The sequence below is a fragment of the Phalacrocorax carbo genome, chromosome 13, assembly GCF_963921805.1.
Source record: "Phalacrocorax carbo chromosome 13, bPhaCar2.1, whole genome shotgun sequence".
Classification (NCBI taxonomy): Eukaryota; Metazoa; Chordata; class Aves; order Suliformes; family Phalacrocoracidae; genus Phalacrocorax; species Phalacrocorax carbo.
Window position 1 is genome coordinate 12,757,618 of NC_087525.1, and position 25,029 is coordinate 12,782,646.

Consider the following 25,029-nt stretch of genomic DNA (forward strand, 5'->3'; position numbering starts at 1 on the left):
CCAGCAGGTTCCTCACTGTGTAAATTCAAGCTGGCAAAAACTACACAGTGCAGAACCTGGAAGAGCAGATGCTACAGTAGCTGGGCAAGGAAGCTAATGACAAACACAACCCAGAGGGCTGGTCAGCCTTAGCCAAAATGTGGGGGGGTCCTGCCCTGTGGGATGTGCCAGTCAGAATCAACGGGTCAAGGATCCAGGAGCTTTTGTGAGGGAAGGAGGGAAAAGCAACCAGAAGCCCTCCACAACTATTCAGAAAAGACTGTTTCTATCAGTTTAGCAGAATTTTTGAAGAACATGAGGTGTTTTAAATAAAACATTTGGGTTCAGGAAATCAATGTGTCAAGAGGATGGGCCGGACCCTTTTCAGCGGTGCCCAACGCCAGGCCAAGGGGCCACGGGCACAAGCTGGAACACGGGAAGTTCCCCCTGAACATGAGGACAAACCCCTTCCCTGTGCGGGTGCCAGAGCAGGGGCACAGGCTGCCCAGGGAGTCTGTGGGGTCCCTTCCCTGGAGACATTCACCCCCCGCCTGGACGCGGCCCTGTGCCCCTGCTCTGGGGGTGCCTGCTCACGCAGGGGTGGGACGGGGTGAGCTCCAGAGGGCCCTGCCAGCCCCCACCGTTCTGCAGTCTGCGATTCTGTTTTCTGACAGAAGTTTGTTTTGCTAAGTTAGCAACCCCTGGTTCCAGAAGAGTGGGCAGTTCTCAGGCTTCACTATACAGATCTAAACTCTCAGCCCCACTCCAAATGCAGTAACAGCAAAATAATAAATTATAATAATAGAACCCCAAGTATTCAGCTACCGGCTCTACAGACACCCCCAATGAGTCACACACCTCTTTCCTGAATGGAATGATCAAAATGGTCAAAGTAATGCAGAAAAGGAAAACCCTCAAGCTTTCCCCTCCCCAGTACCACTACCCTTTTTTATAACATCTTGTATAATTTGAACCAATACTCCAATACGGCGATAACGCTCCTTCTCTGAGCCCATTTTAGTAAAGCTTTTCTCTATCCCACTAGATCAATATCTCATTGATACATACTCTGTCAGACCAGCTACAATGTCGTTCTTTCTGCTGCTCAGTAATATGAACTGATTTAGTGCATGTAGCTGAAAGCTTTTGCAACACGCTCAATGATTTATAAAACAAATGGACCACTGTTCTAATAAGACAAAAATTATGTAGACCCTGGACAATGCAGCAACATGAAGTTCCAATGATTTCTGCACTGTTTTTTGGTCAGCGAGCCGTGCTGACACAGAAGCAATTCAGCATGAAAGTAGCACCACAGATTTACTGACAACATTCCCTTATGTGTAATTTTCTTAGCAAATGAAAACTTCGATGGTGCTTGAATACAAAAAATTCTATATTTAGGCAGTTCAGCTTATTTAATTGTTGCTGGCTTATTAATTCACCACATTCTAATTTTTGTTTCTCACGTTGTCTGTATACTAACTCATCAAATTCTCATTCTCCATCTCTTCCTCTGGAGTCCTCAAAGATGATCAGCATATATTCACGCTGCTGCCCTAATCATGTCCTTCAGCCAGCAACCGCAGTCTTTGCTGGTAGCGTTGCTTACATTTTCTTATTATTTTGGCAAGACAAGGTTTGAAGTGAACTTTTCCCATTGGAGAGGGTGGGGGGATGGAAACCTGTTTCAGGCTTTTGCTGGTGTTTTCCTAACAAGATTACAGAAAACCTAATTTTTATGATTTGGACATCATTATGAGCTCTATTGGGAGCCTCCGTCACAGTGAGAAGTCTAAGCACAAACTTGAAAATCCCCCCAGAAGGCAGTCCAGTAGCAATGCTCCAGCCAGGACAGTCATCGTATGTGCACTTCACACCGCTCTCCTCCAGACTTCTAAAACAGTAGTAGACCCAGAAAACCAGAACCTCGCTACTGCCTGAATGGTACCAGAAGGGACTTAAAGATACAAGAAGAATGGGAAGAAAGGGACACAAAGAAGGGCAGAAGTAAAGGGGCAGCGTGACTCGAGTGCAGACCCTGCGCAAAGTTCCATTCTGCAGCATCAAAGAGTCTGCCAGAGCGAGCGCATCAACTCCAGCCCCCTAAGCTTCACTTTAATTATAGTATTTGTTACTCTAGCTTTTACTTTTCAATATCAAAATAACATAAGGAAAGGATGGAAGAAAAGGCCTCACATATTTTTGTACGAAATGAGGCCAAAGGAATGTGGCCTGTCTGCAGGGACCTTCCTGAGGCCAGTAAGATCAAACTGAGGCTTCACTCCATTTCTAAATTTCTCCCCTTGTCCTCAATAAACTTTTTAGAAAACCAACCAACCAAAACATATTATTTTCCCTTTTTTTGTCAAGATGCATTTAAAAAATGAAATTGCCCCATGGAGTTGGGATGAAGCATCGTAGGATAGGAAAGGGGCAGACAAAATGCCTGTTGCAAAGACCTCATACATTCACTAAAAAGACCAAGTCCTACTGTTCTCGAAGAAATTTGCAGTACCTGATGGAAAGCAGCTACCGTCTCTTCAGCTGTTCCAGTCAGCTAGTACTTTAGTTATAAGGCATTTATCTGCTCAAGTTTGAAAAGTGTATTTGGTTTCCATGATACTACTGAGATTTATTCAGTCACCAAAGTACGGAACTCCAAGCAAGACGCTTCCTGTGAAAGAACTAGCAAGCACATCATCTAAAAAAAGATACTGTACTGAGAATTCAGTTGCCTCATGAAGAGATAATGAGGCAAGCTTAGAGTTTAAACTCAAGAGTTAGAAAAAGGGGTTTCAGTGAGTTTTAAACTTAAATCACAACGATGATAAATTCTGTCACATGCATATAAACTTAGCTTTCATCAAAACACGAAGGCTTTTAAGACAGATCATGCTTCATTAAAAATAAAACACAGTCCCACATGGCTTGGAGAACACATCCAGTACGTCTTATAATTTATCTTGCAGAATGTTCTTTTTCTTTGTTCCAACTATACATTACAGGCAGTCTTCTTTCTTGATATCGTTTCTTTAACAGCAATCTACTTCTTTCATATGACAGCTCAGACTTCAAATTTGTATTCAAGCAAAGAACACAAACTACAGGCTTGACTAGAATATCCAATACAAAATGAAATTCAAAATTATTCCTTGAATACGCTGAGATGTTTAAGTTATCTGCATTTCAGGACCTTTCTTTAAGGAAATTTTAATATTGTTTAACCTTCATTGTTTCACTGTATTTTGACCCAAAAGCAAAAAACTGTTCCCATGAAAACTATATATTGTGATTGGAGATATTGAGTTTTCATGTACTGATTTTAATATTTTTAATATGTATTTTCTATCTTTTTACAAAAATATTTATAAAAAGGCAAAAAAATATACAAAATTTATAAATTTCGTATTTCCTTGCAATTAATCACAGTGTTGTCATTTCCAGTCAAGGTGTAAAGGCTAATTAAAATCATGAAATTTCAGCTTGTAAAAAGAAATCCAGTGACTTATTGTGTACTCAAAGTTTATGATTTACTAGACATTTTTAATTTTTCTCCTATCACTGTATTATTGCTGTTCAGCATGGAGTCAGAAGGTCTTGATCAGGACTACTGAAATCAGCTGAATACTGCAGAAAAATGGCACAGCCCTCCTAAACCATGCAGGCTCTGCACTTTCAGGGAAGGAACTGCAGCATTTGCAGGTCCTTGCCCGGAGAATAAAGGATATCAAGAAATACAGACTCACAGGTATGCAGAAAGCAACATACATCAGCAAGTTGATGAGGTCAGGACAGATTTCCTTTCAGATCTAACAAGGGCAGATGACAATAATTAAAAATGCAATAATCTGTGCAGAGACGTTGAATTTTCTCTTTGCATTTATTTCAAAGCTAAAACAGCGTTAAGTACCGTAACTCAGAAAGTCCAAATTTTTGTTTGTCTTTGGTCATCTTTCTAGAAGAACATCGTGATTTAACAAACAATCTAGTTAATATCCAATGCTTCCTTTGCGCCTTCCAACAAGAGGAAAATAAATAAGCCAACATTAAGTGATATGTTTAAAGGCAGCACTTTAAAGCTAAATTTCATATTCAACAATCATTGCTGATAAAAGAGAAGGCATAATTTAAATTAATTTGATTGTGGTACCCTTCAGAGATTTAAAATATAGTTGTTAAATAAAATATTATGCTCTATTCAGAATTAAAGTTCTGCTTAAAGTCACCCAACTAAAGCTCTGCTGAGTGTTATGGTGCTTTTCAGCAGACATAGTCACGACCTTACACTGTAAGGATTTTCTGACAAGCCTTAAACATCCATAGTCTATACACTGACCTATTTGCAGGGTTTTTTGTTCTAACTTGCTCAGTTACAAGGTTTGGTACATGATCTAGCACATTCACAGATCACAAGCAGCATGCCAAGCTACATGACAGAAAATAGGATGCTAGGATACACAGGGATCCTCGGGTTTGCTTCCAAGAGGAATTGATTCTGTGTTAATGGGGATTTAAAGTACAACAGGAGGCTACACCCCTACCCTAGGGATGATCACCTTGGAAAGCAAAAGATGAGCAACATATGTAGCACTAAGATCACAGCAGGTCATCTCTGGGGCTAATACGACTCGCTAACGGCATGCGCATGCGGAAGAACTCAACTTGCCCAGCAGGCAAAAACCAGGTTTGAAAGTTTGATGTTTTAGAGCTCCTTCATAAAAATACAGTCACTGGTATTACAGTCACCACTGAGTTTTAAGTAACAGTCACAATGCTGTTGGTTCTCCTTCTACAAAAGAAAAAAAAAAAATTGGTTAAAAAACCAAAACAAACAACCTTGAGAAAAGGAGGCTCAGAGGGGATCTCATCACCATGTACCAGTACCCTTTTTACACGGAGTTCCATGGAGAGGACAAGGGGGAATGGACACAAGTTGCTCTTGGGGAGATTCCGACTGGACACCAGAGGGAAATATTTCACAGTGAGGACAGTCACCACTGGAATAATCTCCCCAAGGAAGGGGGTGTCTCGGCCACGTTGGACACCTTTAAGAGTCGTCTGGACAGGTGCTGGGCCATCTTGTCTAGCCTGGGCTCCTCCTAGAAAGGTTGGACTAGATGGTCCCTGAGGTCCCTTCCAGCCTGGGATTCTGTGATTCTGTGAAACTGGCAGGCAAGAACCAAACAAAAAAGCCTGTTCAATATGCAGAAGTTGGAATTGATTAAATAAGCTCAAAATTGTCACTGAAGGCAATTTCATTTGAGAAAATAAAACCGATTCCTCAAGAGTTTTTGAAGAAAATATTCTGAAGCTTTTTATTGCTTGCAGTCCTTCTTTACCCCATTCTTTATTATTTTTAACATTCCAATTTGAAATATTTTGGAGAATGCAAACATTTTTTTCCCCTATTAATAAACATTTTTATGCAGGCTAGCCATCTGAGTGACTCTGAAAGCATCGGCTGACCCTACACTGCACAGGCAGAGTTAGTTCAAAGTAAGCTTTGGGGTGTGGCTCCAAAGTTAGGGCACCTGAAATCGGAAAGCAACTGTAACAGCTACGCGGCCAGTCCGCATGGATGCGGCCAACAGCTACTAAGATTGAATCAGTCTTCGTCTTCTGCCTCAGAAGTGATATAAACTCCTCTGTAAAACCATTCTCAGGAGTTAAGCTTAAACTTTGTAGACCAAATATTCAAGATCTGAAAAGCGTCACTTTTGAGGTAACACTGGAAAAGTTAGCCTCCAGAAAGGCATTGAGCAAATGATAAATTTAAACAAGGTGTAAAAAGAAGTTACAAAGAAAGTGGTAGTGTTTCCATGGTGAACAGAACAATAGGCTGAACATCTCCTAAAAAAGCATTAGACTGGACCTCACAAAAATCCTTCCAATGGAAAGACAAAAGATCACCCAAATGTATTGCCTGGGAAGAGTATAAAATCTCCAATCTGAGAGGTCTTTCAGAAGAGATCAAACAAACATCTGTCAGAAGTTCACTGCCTTCACATGACCACGAATGACACCCCCAGATCCTTTCTGAGCCCAGTTTTCTAAGAATCTATTAGACATCTACTAAAGATGACAGAACTCTAAAGAGAAGAAAATTCCCATTAATAGTGATGGCTAAAAATAAGACTTTAAAAAAACCCATAACAAATGTACACTGTAAAGACCATTTTTTGTTGGCTCTATTCGTTAGGTACATACTACATGTATGGCTTTTTTACATCTGTCATCAATTAATTTTAAACACCAAAGTGATTCTAATAACATGACAATCCCCTCATTGAAACTGCAGATTCAGTATCAATCAGGTTACTGCAGACAAATGTCTGTTGTAATGTCTACTGTCAAGACATGTTCTCATAGTGCTCATCTTCAAGATCCCTCCTCTGGTTCAAGGCACATGCACATTCATAATATATCGTAGCACCAATAGCCATGATTTTCAATAAATGCATAATAAAAATAGGAATTCACATTTGGAGTCAAATAGCCTGAGACACTCAAAGGGTCCCATCGTACCCAGAGAGGCCTTAAAGACACCAAAAATCTTGAGCGTTTCTGGCCATGTTTTCATTACTCAGTAATTTGTAACTTTCTCAAAGTACTTACATAAAAGACCTACAAATCTTGACAAATCCGAAATTTATTTCATACCATAAATTAAGAGTTAGCTCTGCTCTTGGTTATTTTCCTCTTTTTTCTCTATTCCTCTATGCAGAAATATGGTCCTCCATGGTTTACAGATTCAAAGAAACCAAAAGCCTTGGGGTTTGGGTTTTGGATTTGGTTTGTTCAGTTTTGTTTTTTTGGGTTTAGGGGTGGGTCTTTTGTGTGTGCGTGTGGTGGCAGGGTTTTTTTTGGTGTTGTTTTTTTTGTTTGTTTGTTTGTTTTTTTTTTTAAAGAGGACAAAATAACAAGCTTCTGCCTTTGAATTTCCCACAGGACAACTTTTAATTTGACAGCAAAAATTAAAAGAAAGCTGGGGGGGGGAACAAGGACAACATGTAGAGAAACAGAAAAAGTCTAGGTATTTAAAAATAATCTGATTCCATCCTGCAAATACAAGAACAAAAACCATATAGCATAATCAAGAACATATCAAACCTCTGTACCTTGCTTCTATTTTCTGCAATTCAAAGTAAAAAATTTCTGAGATAAGTTCACTCCAAGTCCCCGCTTCCCTAAAATCACTAGTACTCTTTTCTTTGCCTTCATGTTGGACAACTTTAATATAAAATTTTTAACTTTCAGGGCATAAGGCAGCAAGAGATGCCAAGTGATCACTTCAAATCTAATTATTCTAGCTACTGTTTTTCAAGTTGCTCCTTTAAATGTGAAATGAAGAACACACAGAGAAGAAGGAAGAATGGGTGGCTACACATAACCAGACACGCAGAAGTCACTCATAACTAAGATTGCCATGACTGAGGAGAACAGAGAAGTGCAGGAAAAGGAAAGTGTAGGCATTTGTAACATCTATCAGTTTGTTTAAACTACTTATCCAAAATATATTCTAACACACAACGGAAATTTCAAATTTCATTCAACTCTGGTATTACTGCTGAAATCAGTCTGGGGCATAATTAAGTACATGTAAGACCAGTTATGAAAGTTTAACTTCTAGAAGTGACCAGAATCTTACTTTCAGATAACAACAAACTCTATTTAAAAGTTATTCTGATAATTACCACAGTGAGGTATAAACTATAAAATCATATACACAGACATACCACGGCCTAAAATAAATCTTCCTTGTCCAACAGCCATGACATTACATTAAACGACACACATCAGAAGTTTGTTTTCTGCAATATTCCATGATTTATGATGTGTGTCTCTGTTTTCCCAATATGCAAAGTCCTTTAAATACTTAATTTCATACAGTGAGTGCCTGGCAAGGCATTAGAAATATAAATTATATATTTATATTTTAAATATATTAAAATATATAAATTTATAACTATCCCCTTAACAACATTCTGCCCTAGACCATAGCAGACACTGTATCTGAAAGATACGTAATTGAAAAGTCTCTGAACAAAGATAAATTTAATGCTTTTTTTGTCTCTAGATTGGCTACTATGGATTGAGCTTGCCTGAATAATATAAAGATTTAAGGAAAAAAAAAAGATTTAAGGAAAAGTTTTATATAGCCTTAGTCATTTACAGCAGAGGCTTGCCCTTCAGAAGTAGCTCCAGAGGTAATCTCTGGTTTTTACATTCCGCTGTCATATATCCTTTATATCTGAGAAATGCAATTAATGAGATATCATTGGCACATCATAACGATCTTAAGCAGCCTGGAGTTTGGCCTCAGATTTGTATGCTTATTCAAGTAGGAGTCAAGTTATTACTCTAGGCTTCTGACACTAGCCTTCTTCAACAGCATAATTCTTGTAAAAATTGCACTTTGCTACCTAACAAAGTGGCTGATAAGGCACAAATACAGCCCCAAAGATGTTTCTTTACAACCTTCTGGAGATCTCTCTGAATACACTTTATATAAATCTGCTTCTCCTGAGATACTGTTGGCAGGTTGCTTGAAGAGTTCATTCCTGTCTGCACTGGACTAACTTCAGGCACTTGTTTCAAATCCAAACCATCCATTCACTCCTAGACACTACAGTAATGGGTACAGGGTAAGAACCAGAATATTCCTCCCTCTAATGTAACTCTCCTAAGACAGTTTACCTGACTGTCTAATCTTATGATACCTCAGTTTTTGCAACAATACAGAATCCGCACATTTTCACCTCACTTCCCTTCTCCCTATCCGAGATAGTCGGAAGGGCTTCCTCTGCAGAGCGAGGGAGAGAGGAAACGGGTGGGTTGGTTTGTTCTTCTCGTTTAGATTAATTCACCAGAGTACTGGTGGATTAAAGTTTTGGTAGTTAGCATTTTGATATAGTTGGCATTTGTTTCTATTTAAATGACTCAATTGTCCAGAGTTTATATCTTCTCCTAGCAAGACGTTTTCCAGCAGATCTTCTGGGAGAACGTCTGCAGACAGGATTAGATTGGAAATGCTATTGCTTTCAGTGTACTTAAGACACTGGCAAGGATAAGAATTTAAATGAGAGATTTCAGATGTCTGCATTACGCACTTCACAAATTCCTTCTTGCCTAAGGGAGGTAAGAACAACAACAACAAAAACCCTAACTCATTTCCAAGTTAATTTAAAAGCAGAGGTTGATGGCACAATGTTTGCATGCATTAGCTTCAAGACAGATGCAATATGCGCCATCAACAGTTGCACCCATACTTTTGAGGGTTTTTCTTTTCTACAAATATTTTGTGTCTACTATAAAAGCTATACAATCCTTTTTTCACTGGCAGGTTTCGGGGCAAAACCCCATTCTTAGAAACTGAAGAAATATTTTTTTTGCAGGGGAAGGATTTTATCGTTTTGTATTTTTCCACTTTTCAGAATATATCTCTTCACCTTGTATTTAGTTTCAGACAGCGTGTACTGAGCAATAGTTTTCTGTAGGTCACATAACTTTATTTTCCTTTCAAACTGGGAAACAGGAGGCAATTTAGAGGCAGTTTCTTCCATTAACAGATGAACTTTCTTCATGGGAGTTTGTATTTTATATAGAATGGATTTGAGTCATGTCTACCAGAGGAGATGCGCTATACAATCAAGATGCCTTGGTAACCTATAATGACAAGATACAGCTTTAGAAAAATGTGTAGGCACAAAAAAAAGGTGGTGATCATTTAAAGGATCCACCAGCTTTAAGTGTTCTTCCTAGTGAGACGTGAAAATAAATGCTAGCGCAGCATTGCTTCCTAGTCTCCCACTGAGGTGCCAAATCAAGAAATCCAAGAATTATTAGCTTTTTCTTGAGGCTGTTATCGTGGCTGCTGAGCCGGCAACTACATTTCTCACCTCTCCCTACTGAAATTCCAGGTTCTAGCCCATCTCTTACTTCAGCCAACGGAAGCGACCTTGCCAAATGCAAGGGGAGCTGAACCGGGTCTCTCCCAGCCCTCCAGAACCAGAGGATAGCTTACTGGAAGCTTCCAGAAATAGTTTTGTTTCACTCACATTACTGGTTGTTCTAAGAAATGAGACTCCTCTTACCTTTGGGAAATAACTGTACATAAAGGAAAGAATTAACACTGTTTGATTTGACAGCTGTTATCTGTGAATTACACACGTGTGGCTTAAAAAAAAAAAGAAGGTAGGGGGGACTTGCTAAGCCTGTTACTATGTTTTCCCACACTTTATGTTAGCTGGAAATGGATTTTCATTAGTCTTTTAGTATTCTGGGAAAGAGAAACAAATTTCACAGTTTTTCAGCCCTCTATACTGACATAAGTTTAAAATATCTACATTCTCTTAAGCTTCAACATTAACTTTGGATGCATTGCTATGCAACTTCTCCTTTATTTCTTCTTCCTCAAAATCTTTCCAAAATATTAATTTGAATAAGCATTTCAAACAAGATGAAATGGACTATGATTTTTTATTTTTATGGATGTTTGCTTAAACCAAGTGAATCACAAGTGAATTAAGTTAAATTAGTGTGTAATTGAAATATCCAGGCATGCATTTTGTGTACTGTATTGTGGCTTTTACCTTATTGCTCTGACTGGAAAAGTGCATCTTTATCATAACCTGAAGCAGGAGTGTAAACTTCATGGCTTCAAAAGACAAATGTGGAACCAGAAAATTCTACTGTTTAGTAATGACAATTTTTTAAAGACAAATAATTAGAAAATCTGGCCTGTTTAAGGTGCTCAGCAGAAGGCAAATAAAACCTGAAATACTATGAATACAGACCACAGCATCTCAACAGAATCTTAAAACTATCACTAAATACATAGCTTTATTTTATTCTGTATTCTTCTTACCATGAAATTAAGTTATCCTCCCCCAAATAAGACAACTAACACAAATTTGTTTTCAGAAAATGTTTAAGAGGGATAAATGGATAATAGATGTTTTGCCAGTGACTTCTCTGGTGCATAGAGCTCGCTTGAAGGAATGATACTATGCAAACGGCAACAACAGTAATAAACACGGATTTATTGCAATACTCAAAAACTTAAGCATGTGCTGAAGGGTGAGTTTTTGTAAACACATCAAGGGAAACGTCTGTCGTGATGCTTGAAATATGGACTGTTACACTGCTGCAGTAAAACACCCAGTTTTGTAGATATTGGAAAGTAACTGAACTTTGGAAGGCATTTCATTTGCATATACTTTTTTCCAAGTTAAAAGTGTTTTCTACTGCAAAAGTTAAAGATTGAAGAAGGTAAGTATCTGCTAAATGCAATAATCTAGGGGAAAACCTGTAAATAAAAAACACTGTGAAGTAGAGTGTTGAGACTGTGAAAATTAATAATTAAAGTACTTTGACATGAAGCTTTCTTGAGAGCCTCTATCTTCTGAATGCTGAATTATGAAAGCATGAATCAGGTGTTATTGAATACAGCCGTGTTTAGTGTGCATATCACATAATATCTTCTTGCACTGTTTCACCAGGGGAGGATGCTAAAAGGCTCAATCTTCAAAATTGAAAACCATTTGTTATTTATTGAATGCTTATACCATAACATCAGACTTGAAGGGTTTTAATTTTAGAGAACTATTACCAAGAGTACGGATAGCTGAGAAAGTACTGGTTTTATGCAGGTGAAGTTTAGTATTTAGACAAAATAATTTAGTTTTGATTCTGATTAACTGATTCTAATTACATGAGCGTAAATCTCATGTGTTGATTACAGAAAATTTCAGACTAAATGGTAAAAATCATGTAAGTTTAGGTAATACCGAAAAAGTTACAATACCTAGGTAACAAGTCCTACAGACGCCTTGGGTTTTAGACCATTTCATTTTGAGGTTTAGAAACCATTTTTCTTCATGGTTTGTATCTAAAAAGGTTTAAAAGGATAAAACAGGTATGTGACAGCAAAGCTATGCAACATCTTTCTGTAATTTCAAGGGGTGGGAGCTTGAAAGAGAATGCACGGAAGTAGTTTGGTTTTTGGGGTTGTTTTTAGTATGAAGGAAAAGTAACATCTAAAACTAGAGAAGAAAAACATGAGGTTTTCCAATTAAAAAGGGAAGAGCAGTCAAACTGAATATTTGTTATTAATATTAAAGAAATAAGGGCTTTTACTTATTTGTTGTTTTCTAGCATTGTCTTAAGCATATGAATGTAACCAAGATGATTCTACCCTTGGGATGCACAGTCCGTGTGAGACACCTCTTGGCCAGAATTTCTGCCCCCTGACTTCCTACAGGCCTGAGTTTTGAAGAGCATCACAACCACAATGCTTTAGGCACACGGGCTATTTCATTTGAGCCAACAGAAATAGCCACATTGCTGAAGGCAACCGCAAGTTGTAAAAGCACCGCTGAATAAGCGGGTAATGTAATAAAAATGCAATGGGATACCTATATTAAAATATGGTTGCTCAACAACGGCTTCAAGCTACCTAATGTGGTATTTCAAGTTCACCCCAGCTTTTCTAAAGTAACCATGAAAGTAAAAATGGCGGCATTTCCAGCTAATGCTGTGGGCGACTGTGCAAATACAGTCTAGAAATGTGCCACAGCTATGCTCATAAGCCAAGAATTTTCACAACAGGAGGTCTGTTGATTGCCCTTGACATGGAAAGTATCCTAAATATTAAGCACAGCTTTCTTCCTCCTTTAGATCTTGTAGCTGTATGTTACCTTGTCAGCTTAATGCAATGGATTATTTTTTTGATGAAACTAACCTTGTAATACTTACCATCGATGAAATGTTTTCGTTATTCAATAGCGAATAATTTTCTGGGTTTTGCTTCACTTACGTGTTAGAAGCATACTGGAAAAGTGTCACTAATACAAGATGGGGGAACACATGAAATGGAGTAGTTCATATTTTAAAACATCTAGGTAAAAGACTAGATAACAAGCCACGTATCTAAACCAGGGAAATTGTATTCTTATCTTTTTAGACTTTTTACCTTCTGGTATCATGTGCCATGCTCAGAGCTGTTCTGAAGTCCGACCTGTTCGATCCCTTTCTCCTGCTTTCACTGACAGCAAGGGCCATGCCTGGATTACCGTTACTACTGTGCAAAAGGCTCAAAATAAAACCTGACAGTATATACACATTTATCCAAATTAGACTTTCACTAAAAGGAAATTCAATCCTTCTGGCCTCATGACAGATTTTAAACAAAGCTGAGCAATGCTGGTATCATTTTTTATCAACTAAGTGTAAAAATAGAAATGTTTATGCATAAACATGAGCAAGATCATCGAGCTCAATATCCATCAGAACGAGATGAATGCATCAAAAGTAGATTGTCCTATGAAATCTGAAAACTCTGGGACAGTCACCACAGCAGTGCTCTTTGGATGCATGCGCACAACCTGCTGCAATTTGGTTAACTGGGAGTGATGTTTTGTTTACTGGGCATCTGTGAGTCTATTCCTCTGCTCTCTGTTGTTAGAAAACTTATTCAGGTTTTACACTGCTTGCTTCGTGAAGGAAATATGAAGGACAGGTACAAAGGACAAAAGGAATATCTCACCCAACACACTCACACCTGTGAAGAGTACATTAGAGTTCATTGCAACTGCCAGGATTTCCAGTGCGCACACAATAGTCTTAACAGCTTCTTTCAGAGGAGAAATTTAACAGTGCAATCCTCTTCTCCCCTCAAAAGTTTTAGCAACTCATTCATCCAGTGTTTTCCAGTCCTAAATGGGTAATCAGAAGAAAATAAAGGGACTAAAAAGAAAAAAAAAAGTAGGATTCATGCCAAAAAAACCCCAACCCCAAAAATCCAGAGCGACTTGAGATACAGTCTTCAATATAAAATTGTAGAGAAAACCTACGACTTTTTTTTAAAGCCTACATTATGTAATACCCAGTTAAATGCCAATGTGTCAATGTTGACTATGTGCTTGATTTGTTTTGTGTAAATAACAAATAAAAGCACCCTCACCACTCAGCTTAAACTCTCAAGAAAGCCATAGGGGAAAAAAAAATTCAGCATATGGAGAAGCTAAATATGAAGTTTCTCTACTGTTGACCTACCCTATTCTTAACACAAGCTCGTGTTAAACCATTCACGAAAATAAATACTAAAGTCACACCTTCAAAATAGCACAAAACATCCAGTATATCTGGTTTGTTACCTAACCACATGGGAGAACTCCACCAGTTTACATCCCCAGGCAAATTTTCACCAAGAGACAATGAGTAAAATGTAGAAGTTCAAATAAAAATGGAATTATAGAATTTGAAACTATAACCATTCTTGTATTTTTAACTCCAGTTGTCAACTACGCCAAAAAAAAACAACAAAACCCCCACGACTTCAGGACGCCTCCTGTGTAGGTGGATAAGAATGAATGAACGATGCATGAGCAGGGTTGCTTCAGACCTCCTCATTTACTGTATTCCCAGTAGTGTCCCGCAACACGGCCTCCCTCTTGCCCTTTGCCAAGGATGCACGGTAGCCCCACTCTCCACAATTACAGGTTCAAACTAGATGATGCCTGTATCTCCCAAAACAAAGGTATAGAGCCAGTGCTCTCCAACATCCAGCTGCCAATGACACTGCTGACTGCTGGAGTTCGGCACGTGCTCATCACTTCCCACTGTCCAACAAGGCACGATAAGTTTTGTCAACTCTGAAAGGTGCCGAACTGCCGGTTGAGACTGTTTGCATTGACAGTACGGCTCATGAGGACAGAAGAGAGGTCCAGGATAGAACTCAAATATTTACTAATTGCTATCAAATTTTTATTTTTTTTTTTTGCTTTAACGGTCATTAGCATATTTGACTTGAATCATGTACACACAACATGCACAACTGCCTAAGCGTACCATCTACTAACACTCTTCAAACCTGACAAAGTGGGACGAAAAGTTTTTTTTGCTACATCAAGGTCTTCTATCTGCAGCTGTTCCACATGGCAAATGCCCATTTCAGTAAATTGGTGCTCTGTTCCCAGAACAGATGCAAAATCAAACTCCCAATGAGAAAACACAATGCCGCTTGATTCTAGGAACAAAGTATAATTTCAGTCTCTAAGTCTTCGTAATTCTGTATTTAAACAATTCTTTTAATTGCAATGGGAATTCCATAACCCTTTCATTCTCAGGGAAAATGACTTTTTCCCAGTTAGAGGACAAACACAGTACATCAATATTGTATTTTTCTATATGTACGTTCTAGCTGCTATTTCAGAGCACGGTTCAAGGCTACAGATGGAAAAACACTGCATCCCACCCACTACAGCACTGGCACTGTCAGAGAGACATATTCTGTTACCAAGGTAGAGATACAGAATTTGAAGGTCAAATTAAAAGGTTCCTCTTTGTTAATGACATATGTATCAGTATCATAAAAGTGATTCTGAACAAGCTGTTGCTTTCAGTGTTGAAGGTCCTTATACAATAAAACAAAGCATCGTAACTAGTTTAATCACCTTTTAAATATTAAAAGGTGTCTTCCTGTGCTATATGAATTTTTATTGCCTTCTACATGTCTTTTTGCATTGCACACTTCAAAGTACTCACTGAAATAAGAGGTTTAATTCCCAGAGAACGTGTCAGTGTCTCAAACTCGTACAAGCAATGCACACGGGAGCTAACAGACCCACAAATGACACCTGTATTTCCCTATGGAAGAATAACACATGAGAAGGTGATGAAAAAATTTCACGCTGCTGGAAAGAATGAAAACTCAACACTGGCTTGTTTAGTGAAGGGGAAAAGCTTGGATGGAAAAGCTTCTAACCATTAGTCCGACGGAGGCATTAGAATCACAGCAAATAAACAAGAATTTGGCAAAGGCAGACAACAGGAAAGATCTTGAAAGTCAAACAAAAGAAGGAAAAATAAAAAGACAGCTCTAAGACATACTCCTGCGATGTTTAAAAGTTTAATCCATTCCATTTACCAAAACGGCCTTACCAGCCCAACTGAAAATTCTCATATATCCATTTCTCCCTGCTTTTAATTTGTATCAGTTTTATCCAGTTTGAATATTCTGACAAGGAAAAATGCTGAAGCGTGAGTGATACAATTCCCTTGTTAACAGCTCCTGACACTTCCAAGAAAGACTGAAAATCACACACTTGCTTTGAGAAAAAAAATACCTGTAAAGTTCTATGATGGAAGTTGAAGAGTCATCATTTTTTCATGATTAATGACTCATAATATTTTATTTAAGACGCATGCCATAAGAAAACATAAAATAAAAAAGGGAAATGAATGGTCACTGAAGCCTATAAAACTGAATGGGAAAAAATTACTAGCACAGTATTAAAAAAAAAAAATCTTAGGAATACTCTTCTGATGATAAGTACATTTACTTACATCAATCTTTAAATCCATATTTTCCCACTTCGAGGCCAGGCACATATGATCCTGTGACTTCTTTCCTGTACTTTCAGTGGGATTTAAGCAGCTTAAGTCCCAAAACATTCAGGAAAGATTCTGAGTATCTTAGGTGCTTTTTATTATTTATATTAGAGATATCTACATGTTTAGATGTTTTGTTTAGAATTTGGGCAGGTATTGTCTTAGATGTATCTTCCCTACACCATATACAATATCTTGATGTTTCAGATTTACTTTTTTTTAGTTTTAGTATGTTTAAATTTAATTTGTTTAATTAGAGTAACTGAAAACATCACAAGTATAGGTTTTCATTTTGGACCTCTTCTATTTAAAAGATTGTTTCAGTAATTCAGGTTTTATTTTGCTCTTATCTTCAGGAAGGCGTTACAGTATTGCTTCTGCACATCACTCCCTTTTACTGGCCAATAAGTACAGAAAAATTATATTTGGTGACGTGGTTTTCTTTTCTGATATTCTTTAAAATACATTCAAGATGGCCATAGACATTAACAGAAGTTCAGGACTCTAAAACCGTACAACCGCTGTCTAGCAGGCTCAGGTGGCTATTACAGTCCATTTTATCTTTCAGCCATTAAACCTAAGAAACATTAAACCTTAAAACTACTAACTGAACTCTTCCTCTCTCTCAACGAACAGGGCATGCAGCTGGGGTCAAAGCTCTGCTTTGAGTACTCAAAGCAAAGGAACGCTTCAGGTATGTAGAGGAGCATAAGTTATTAATATGTAAACACCAAAACAAAACATTAATCCTTACTTGCTTATTTGATTAGAAAATAGAATATTGAATATTTTTCTTACCTATAAAAGTAATCAAAGTGTTGCTTTTTATATTTCCATTTTTGCATTTACAAATATTACAGACTAATAAAAACCAAACCAACCATCAACTGTGAGGGATGCAATCCAACTGGAGGCAAACTCCACTGCTTTATAACATTCTAAGTCTGATGTTTATTTTTTCCAAGGCTATCTCCCTTGGACAGAAGACTTTTTTTGCAACTTCTTTGCAAATGACTTACCGGCAGTGTTTATGCGATCCTGTTAAGGTTTCAATCACAAAGCATTCCCCTTCGTTGAGACAATATGCAAGATCCTTGTCTTTGCATGGCTTAAAGTGCTCAGATCGCTCAGTGGAATACGTTGTAGTATCTATGGAGAAAGCAAAAAAAAAAAGGAAAGAAATGCTGTAAGGCTAAATATTGAAATTTCTTAAAGTATGTGTTAAATAAATTTGATCAAATTGGTCTCAGTAACAACAACTGATCAAGACATACTAATTAACAGAAACCAGAAGCACAGGGCAAGCGAATTTCAATGTGACTGCAACATATTTGCAATCAAGCTTCCTAAAAAGATTCATAAAAGGAATCTTATATTTGGAAATATTAGCAGAAAAACAAACTAGACTGCAGCAAAGTTGCGTATAATTTCAACCACTTCCCACTTCCAAAGTATCCCTCTGAAATGTAAAGACTATTTTGTATTCTTTAACCAGAACAATATTTTCATATTAATACACTGAAATATGGTTTTACATAAGATACACAACTTTTTTCATGAAAAATGAGTAAAAGCAGTTAATATAGTAACAGCCTAAAAAAAATAAAAATAAAACCCACAAGATGAAAGAAAAAACAAAGCCAGAAACCTAAGGGCAATGCCAATTTGATTCATCAGTCACAAAAACCGGCCTAGAACTTCAACACAAGCAATGCACCATAGATTGTATCATTTCAGGTACAGCATCTGTAGGTTTCTATAGGTCCCATCTGAATATCCCTCAACACAGTTCAAAAACTTGATTAGAGCTTGGGCTGTTGGCTGTAACTTCGGTATATGTAGTTAGATAACGACATTTGGAATAGGCTGACAGTACGTCAGGGTGAGCTACCATTCCTGCCTTCTAATAGGTCTCTAACTTTTCAAGTCCAGTTAGATTAATCAACAATAAAGTGAAATTTTCAGCAGAAGACGTCTGACTGACAGATACTTTAATTTTCTTCACTAAGTTAAGGAATTTTCTAATGAAGTATGATTTTCAAAGTAGACAATGATTTCCATAGAGCCACAGCTCAGCCTTCATATACAGTCTTAATTCTCAGAGTTAACATTCCTACTGACTTTGCAGGGACAACGACCTGGTTCTAACACACTAATATATATTACATTATAAGAGAACATTTCATTATGTACCACAGGCTATCACACAATATGCTGGTGCCTGCTGTCAGAGAAATGAAGCTGTGCTCAGTGCACGTGGAACTTTGCAAACTCAAAATTATATAAACACATTAACTGGCTTTTTGTTCATAACTCGAGACAAAGTAAATATCTGCCAAGCTAATAGCAAAGTTGAAAACCAAAACACTGAAATATAAGACACATGTAAGCACGGCCTGCAAGAATTCAGATATTCCAAAAAATCTTTTAAAGTAACTCTTTCATTCTTAGTGTATTTTAAATAAAACAGTGCTAACAAGTTTTCCTTGTCATCCAGACTAAGTGAAGGAAAATTAATACATTTGAAAACAATAAGAAAATCCACACCTTAATCTTTGTATACACACTTTCTCCCACCAGTGAGAAAATATTTTAGTTCAAAGTTTTCAGTGGAGAGAAAAAAATCCTGGGAATAAACTCCAACAGCCTCGCTTCAAATGGTTTTGTATATTCAGTATGAAAGGTCCTGCTGGTTTCCCCAATAGCAGCACTTACTAAAAAGGTGCAGGCGATATAAAAACTACTGTGTCTATAATGACCACAAGCAACCCTGAAATGAAATGTATCAAATTCAATTTTGGAAACAATACAAGACGTCTGTAAATGCAAACAGACACTAGCACATCACTGTTGACATTTCAAGAATGATCAAGTTTTGTGTAACAAAAATACCTTCAGGTAGAAAAAAAAAAGGTAGCCCAGTTATCCTTTAAGGTCAATTTTACACAGGAGCACTTAGATAACCATTTAAAATTTGCTTAGGGTTAAAAAAATATAAACAAGAGTAATCAGATATGAGATTTCTATCCTTTTTAGATAAGGAAAACTGAAGATAATAGTATTTGAAAGCACTTGTGATAATTACAAAAGGTAACAAAAACTGTTGGATGAGCAGCAAGTCAACTCGATACGGCTTTGGAGAACAGAACACTTCTCTTTGCCAGCCTGCTCTGAAGAAACAATCCATGCAATTACCTTTATGAAGGTAGTCGCATTACATAGACCAAAGGAACCTGAGATGTCCCTGAAGGACAAGAGGAAATCTGAGGAGACCAGCAGCATCGCAAAGCGTGTCTTTGCAGCAGGGACCCACCTAATTCTCAGAGCACAGCGTCTGACAGGATACTCCTCTTCTACCATAATTAACTCAAAAATACCTTGCCAAGGTCAGCATTTTAAAGTTTTAGATTAAATATATGCATCAGAGGTTTTGTTCTGTTTTATTTTAATCATTTCTCTGTTCAATATTATTCAAGATTAAATGAAGTCCACAGCATAGCTTAATTTGAGTACTCATGGAAATTGCACAAGTAACTGGACGTCTCTGCCGATATGAATGGTTAAACGCCGGCCAGCCGCTGCAGCAAGCCAGCCTTCCACAACTGGGGCTCCTGACACTGCCAGAGGAGTGGTGTGGTGCTCTGCCCACGAGAGCGATGCGGGGCTGGAGTCCAAACACTCCCCTCATCGCCCTGTTTTATTTATAAACAGGCATAAGCTGTGATACTTCACGTTCTGCACTTGGACATGATTTCAAGATTTACTCCCATTGTTTCCAACTCTGTCTCCCATCTTTCAAACTAACCACAAGAGTTGTAGGTAATGATGCTGACGGCTTCCTACCACCGCCCTGGAAAGCACTCCTTGTGTTGAAAAGTACACAGTAATTGGTAACTTTTTTTGTGTGTGTTTTAAACTAATACAGTCTCATTAAAAGTCAGTTTTAAGTTATAGCCTTTTCTGTCTTGGAAATAACTGTTCAAGTCTAACCAGTTGATGCACATGGAAACATCTGCCTATGTACAGCTGATCTCCAGTCTGCCAAGATCAGATGTCTCAGCTACAAAGTTCATTCACCAACATTCAAAAGCTCAAAAGCTGTGTTAATTGATATCCTACATATGCCTAGAGCTGCTTGGTATTTGCTGCTGGACATACTCACATAGAGAATATACAGTTTCCTGAAAGGTTACAATTCTGCTGTCACCTCATGTTGTGCTCACGACGAAACAAACTCTGTTACAGCTTCATTAAATATTGAAAAAAACAAAATCTAAGAACTTCCCGTGAACAGAACTACAGAAAGAACAAAACAACAGAAAACACTGTAGAGACTCCATAGCTTTCTTGATTCTTTTTCTAATAAATAATAAATCCTATTGTTTTATTTGTGTCATGTTCCCCTCCCTCCATTTTTTCTCCAGACTCCTAACTAAATGCTGAATTGACTTTTCCACAGAGGAATTGTCCTTCACAGCTTCAGAGGCCTGCTAAGGATATACCATTCTATTTTAAAGTTTGATTATTTTTAATAATTGATAAAACCCAGGCATTCACAAAATTACTGGTACAGCCCATTAATTTATTTCTAGCCTTTGAACATGGGTAACAGCGCCAAACATTTATAGGTAACAAAAGGGAACGTCCGTAAGCATTCAGACGTCCTTGAATTGAGTACCTAAATGGCAATAATCCATATTCCCTTAAGGTCTTCTTTTTCTTTTTTTTTTTTTTTTTTTTTTAATTGCCAAGTGTCCAGGTGTTTCATGCGAAAGCAGCAGGGGCTATTGATTTCTGCTGGAATCTTTCCGGAATAAAGAATTTCTAGGCACTTTTGCTCTATTTTTCTTGCCTCAATTTATCAGCAAAGCCTTATGCATGATTCCCATACTCCAAAAATGGATATATTGTTGCCAAGTGTTGGAAATCACTGTTTAATCAAATGAACAAGGATTCAGTTCACATTTCAAAGACAGGCTTCAAAATCTATTATTTAGAACCATGGAGGTGGTCAAAAAAACACAGTCTTTTGGAACATTGGAAAAAAATCAGCAGGAAGTTTTCAAACGTTATTTTATTTTGCTAAGGTCTAAAGAGGTGTTAGTGACTTTGTATTCTTGCCTCGTTAATCTATTTCATCAAGTTTATACCAGCACAGGATGGCTCATTATAGCTAATTTATTGAATGATCTTCAAGGCATAATATGGATACTATAAATACTACCTCCTTCAAGGCTACCAGATTCATTGTTTCCAGTACTATGCTCTGATATTAACAGACCTGTAATTGCAAAGGACAAACACAGGAAAAGCTAGAATCCAAGATTTAAAATATCCTGAGAAAGTGGCGTTCGCAGCAGCTGTTTCCACGCAGACTGCAGCGGCCACTCCCACGCAGCCCCATCTGTCTGGCAGCACTCCCGCTTTCGAAACAGATTTTACTGGACACTTCTCAAATAAAAAAGTTTTCCGTGCTAGCTTTAAACGATACCCTGCTGCAAGCTCATTGTACTGCATTGCACCTCGTTGGTAACTGCCTTAGCTGCTAGAGAGAGAGTGAAAAGAATGATCTAAGAGATTAAAAGATCCTGCTTAACTTGTCTGAAGTCACTAGTGGACAAGGACCCAAATTTTGTAGCTCCACAGTAACATTCACTTGTTAACCTCGGTATGCATTACCAGGGAGGAATATTTAAGACACCATATCTGGGTTAATGCCACAGCTCACACACCGAAAGAGATTTTATAAAATACTGCACATTGTGACTACCATTGGGTATTACCAGCTTTACAGATTCAGTATCAACATGCCAATTAGCTCTTTCTTTATCTTGTCATCCATTTATAACTGATCATTTCTCTGAGAACCACTGACCTACTGAAGCATCAAAAAAAATGAGATGCTTATTTTAAATCACTGCTCCCTTTTTAAAATGTGCTACAAAAAAAGTAGAGCCAATTACAAACCGGACTTCCTCTGACAATGCAACTCCAGTTGCTAAATAACAACCTTCTCAAAAAAGCCTAACATTTTTTTTCAATATATTTTTATATCATTATTGCATTCTATAAAGAAGGTAACATTAAAGGTCATTTAATAGCACACAGAGTAACATTTTATGTTCAGTGAAATCAATGGCAAAATATTTACGATGACTCCATATAACCAGGGTTCTCTGTAGTTCTTATAGGATCATGTAGTGCTTCACTCCTGATATTTTAGAATTATGTAGTAGCTCTACTAGGAAGGGCCTTGTAAAAAAATGAAGATTGCACACAGAATAGTTTATATATGACTTTGTTGACTCAGAACACCCTGAATCTTAAAAAAACCTATAACTCAAAATTTTTATTCCTGTGCTTTTAGAAGTAAACAAAGGGTGGGTAGGGGGAGAAGATACTGAGCCCTAATGAGATATTAATTAAGTGAGAAGGAGTAGAAAACTTAAATATTACTTGCAAGTGTTTGTTATGATCTACCCTTAGCTGGGGGTAACTCTTTCCTAAGTTGTCAATATTTGCAAAGTAAGCGTTCAAGACATACTAATTTTTAATGCAAAGCAGAGATCTTCCTTTATCAGTGGTAACTGAACTCTAGTTGGTGCTAGCCACGGGAGGCTGCTGGGATAGGTGAGTTTAAAAATTCTAGTAAAGAATTATGAGCAAAACCCTAAAGATATCTAGAAACTAAAACTCTATTTTTTAAAATAGTAACAAGTATCTTGTTCTAAACTTACTTGAACTGTTTGCATACAGTTATCTATGATTTAAAAGCTTAATGAAAGTATGAAAATATTTGATTGCATTTACAGAGACAGTTTTGTTTTAACTAGCTATCAAGTTCTGAATGCTGATTATTCAAGAAGCTACCCCTTCACTGTTTCGTGCCAGACAAAACCTTATTTAATCCAGTAACACTTTAAAAGCTTTGATTGCGTCGTGATATAAAGCAAAGCTGTGCTATAGATATGGGAGTACTTAGAGCTTTCCTATTATCCCTCAGATTCAAATGAACAAATCAGTATAATATAGCAACAAACTGATAAAGCAGCAGATGCATCAAAACATTCCCACTTACACTAGCTGGCTTCTGGCTTCCCAGCCAGGTTGTGGAGGTGGCTGAAACTGTTATCAGTGAGAGACAGTCTGAATGGTTTCCCTTTGTATTTAATTCCGAGGATCATGTAAGAAAGCTCAGGTGATCTTAACTCAACAAGCACACTCCTGCAGACCATTTCACTGGGGGTACAATCAAGCACATCCTTGAACAGCCTGCTTTTCTCCATGCACCGCCAGAACGCAGCATCACATCTACCACTGCATAGAAACAACAGCTTAAGCTCCAGAAACATACAAGAAATCAAAGAGAGACGGTCACCTCTCCAAAAATCAGCACACGCTCCCCATCAGTGACACCAAAATTAATTCTTAAAGCATGACCTTGTTCCAGAAATAAGTGTTGTTCACGTTTTCCAAATGCTTTATCAGTTTGAAATCACAATACACTGGTACTAATCCATATCTTGAAACATACACTGAAGGGTTTTCAAGCTACTAGTGCATTATTGGCAAAATATCATGTGCTATTAGAGAACTGCTTGCTTGCTGCAAAACACTCACATATTAGTGTATGTCTTTGCTTTCATGACTTAAAAAAACAAACTAAGCAAACGCTATTTCTAAAAACAATATACAAAAAAATACCCACCTAATGATATCCTGCAGCTGAAACTCAAGAGCAGAAAAGCAAATCAAGCTAGCATCATTTCAGAACGCATTATCTGATCTTATCTGTCAGAACTTAAATACTGAACCCTGAATACCAATGAAATTCCTCTGCGCATGCAGAATTCCACATCAGAGGCTGCATCAGCTCAAACTGAAATCAGTGAAAGCTGAACAAACGGGAGGTGACTCAGGAGAGAGCCCTGGGAGACACAAAAGGCCAGGATTTTTCAGAAGTTCAACACCTAGGAGCTAAAGGAACAGGAGCGACTAAAACTCTAAAAGGTTTTACCATTTAATGCGAAGAGTTATTTTGAAAAGTGAGTCATGACAGAGGTGATGGGCACGCTAGGTGCAGAGTGCTTTTGCCAATCAGACAGGTATTCAGGTGTCCTTTGGTAGAACTCATTAATTGATCAAAAAGAAATTCATAGAGGAATTCAGTGAAAAAGCAGTGTACTCAAGGTTATGCCAGAAGTGGATCCACACCCCCACCAGTGCTTCTCTCTCCTTTGGCCCCTAGCAGTGTCTCCCCTCTCAGTATACCGACATCGCTGGGGCCACCAAAAGCCCTTGAGACTGGATGGCACCATTGCACCAAAAGGAAATACCCTGCTGGGGATGTGGAAATAGCTCTAGGAAATAGTCTCCAATAGACTGAGAAACTGAAATACAGTTAACTTATATTACTACGCAGCACAAAAGCAAAATAGTAAATTAAAAAAAAAAAAAAGAAAGAAAAAAAGACAGCTTTCAGGGGTACAATCAAAACCGGAAGAGGGGGGATGGACCCAGAACAGTACTCCATAGATTAGAAGATGCTAAAAGAAAGCAAGCATAACACGCTAGATCTGTGATGCCTGCAACCACCAGTGCTCTACAATGGGGGGGAAAAAACCACAAACAAAACCAAAAAAACTCACAAAACCA

The 25,029-nt window shown here is 37.8% G+C and overlaps 1 protein-coding gene across 3 annotated transcripts in view; it reads right to left on the reverse strand.

Moving 5' to 3' along the window:
- NRG3 (neuregulin 3) overlaps nucleotides 1–25,029 on the reverse strand; it is a 417,497-nt gene that overhangs the window by 226,860 nt on the left and 165,608 nt on the right. For all 3 annotated transcript variants that reach the window (XM_064464850.1, XM_064464849.1, XM_064464847.1), the window contains exon 2: nucleotides 17,394–17,523. In XM_064464850.1, coding sequence (XP_064320920.1) covers nucleotides 17,394–17,523 — 130 coding nt within the window. The remainder of the gene's footprint in view (nucleotides 1–17,393; nucleotides 17,524–25,029) is intronic.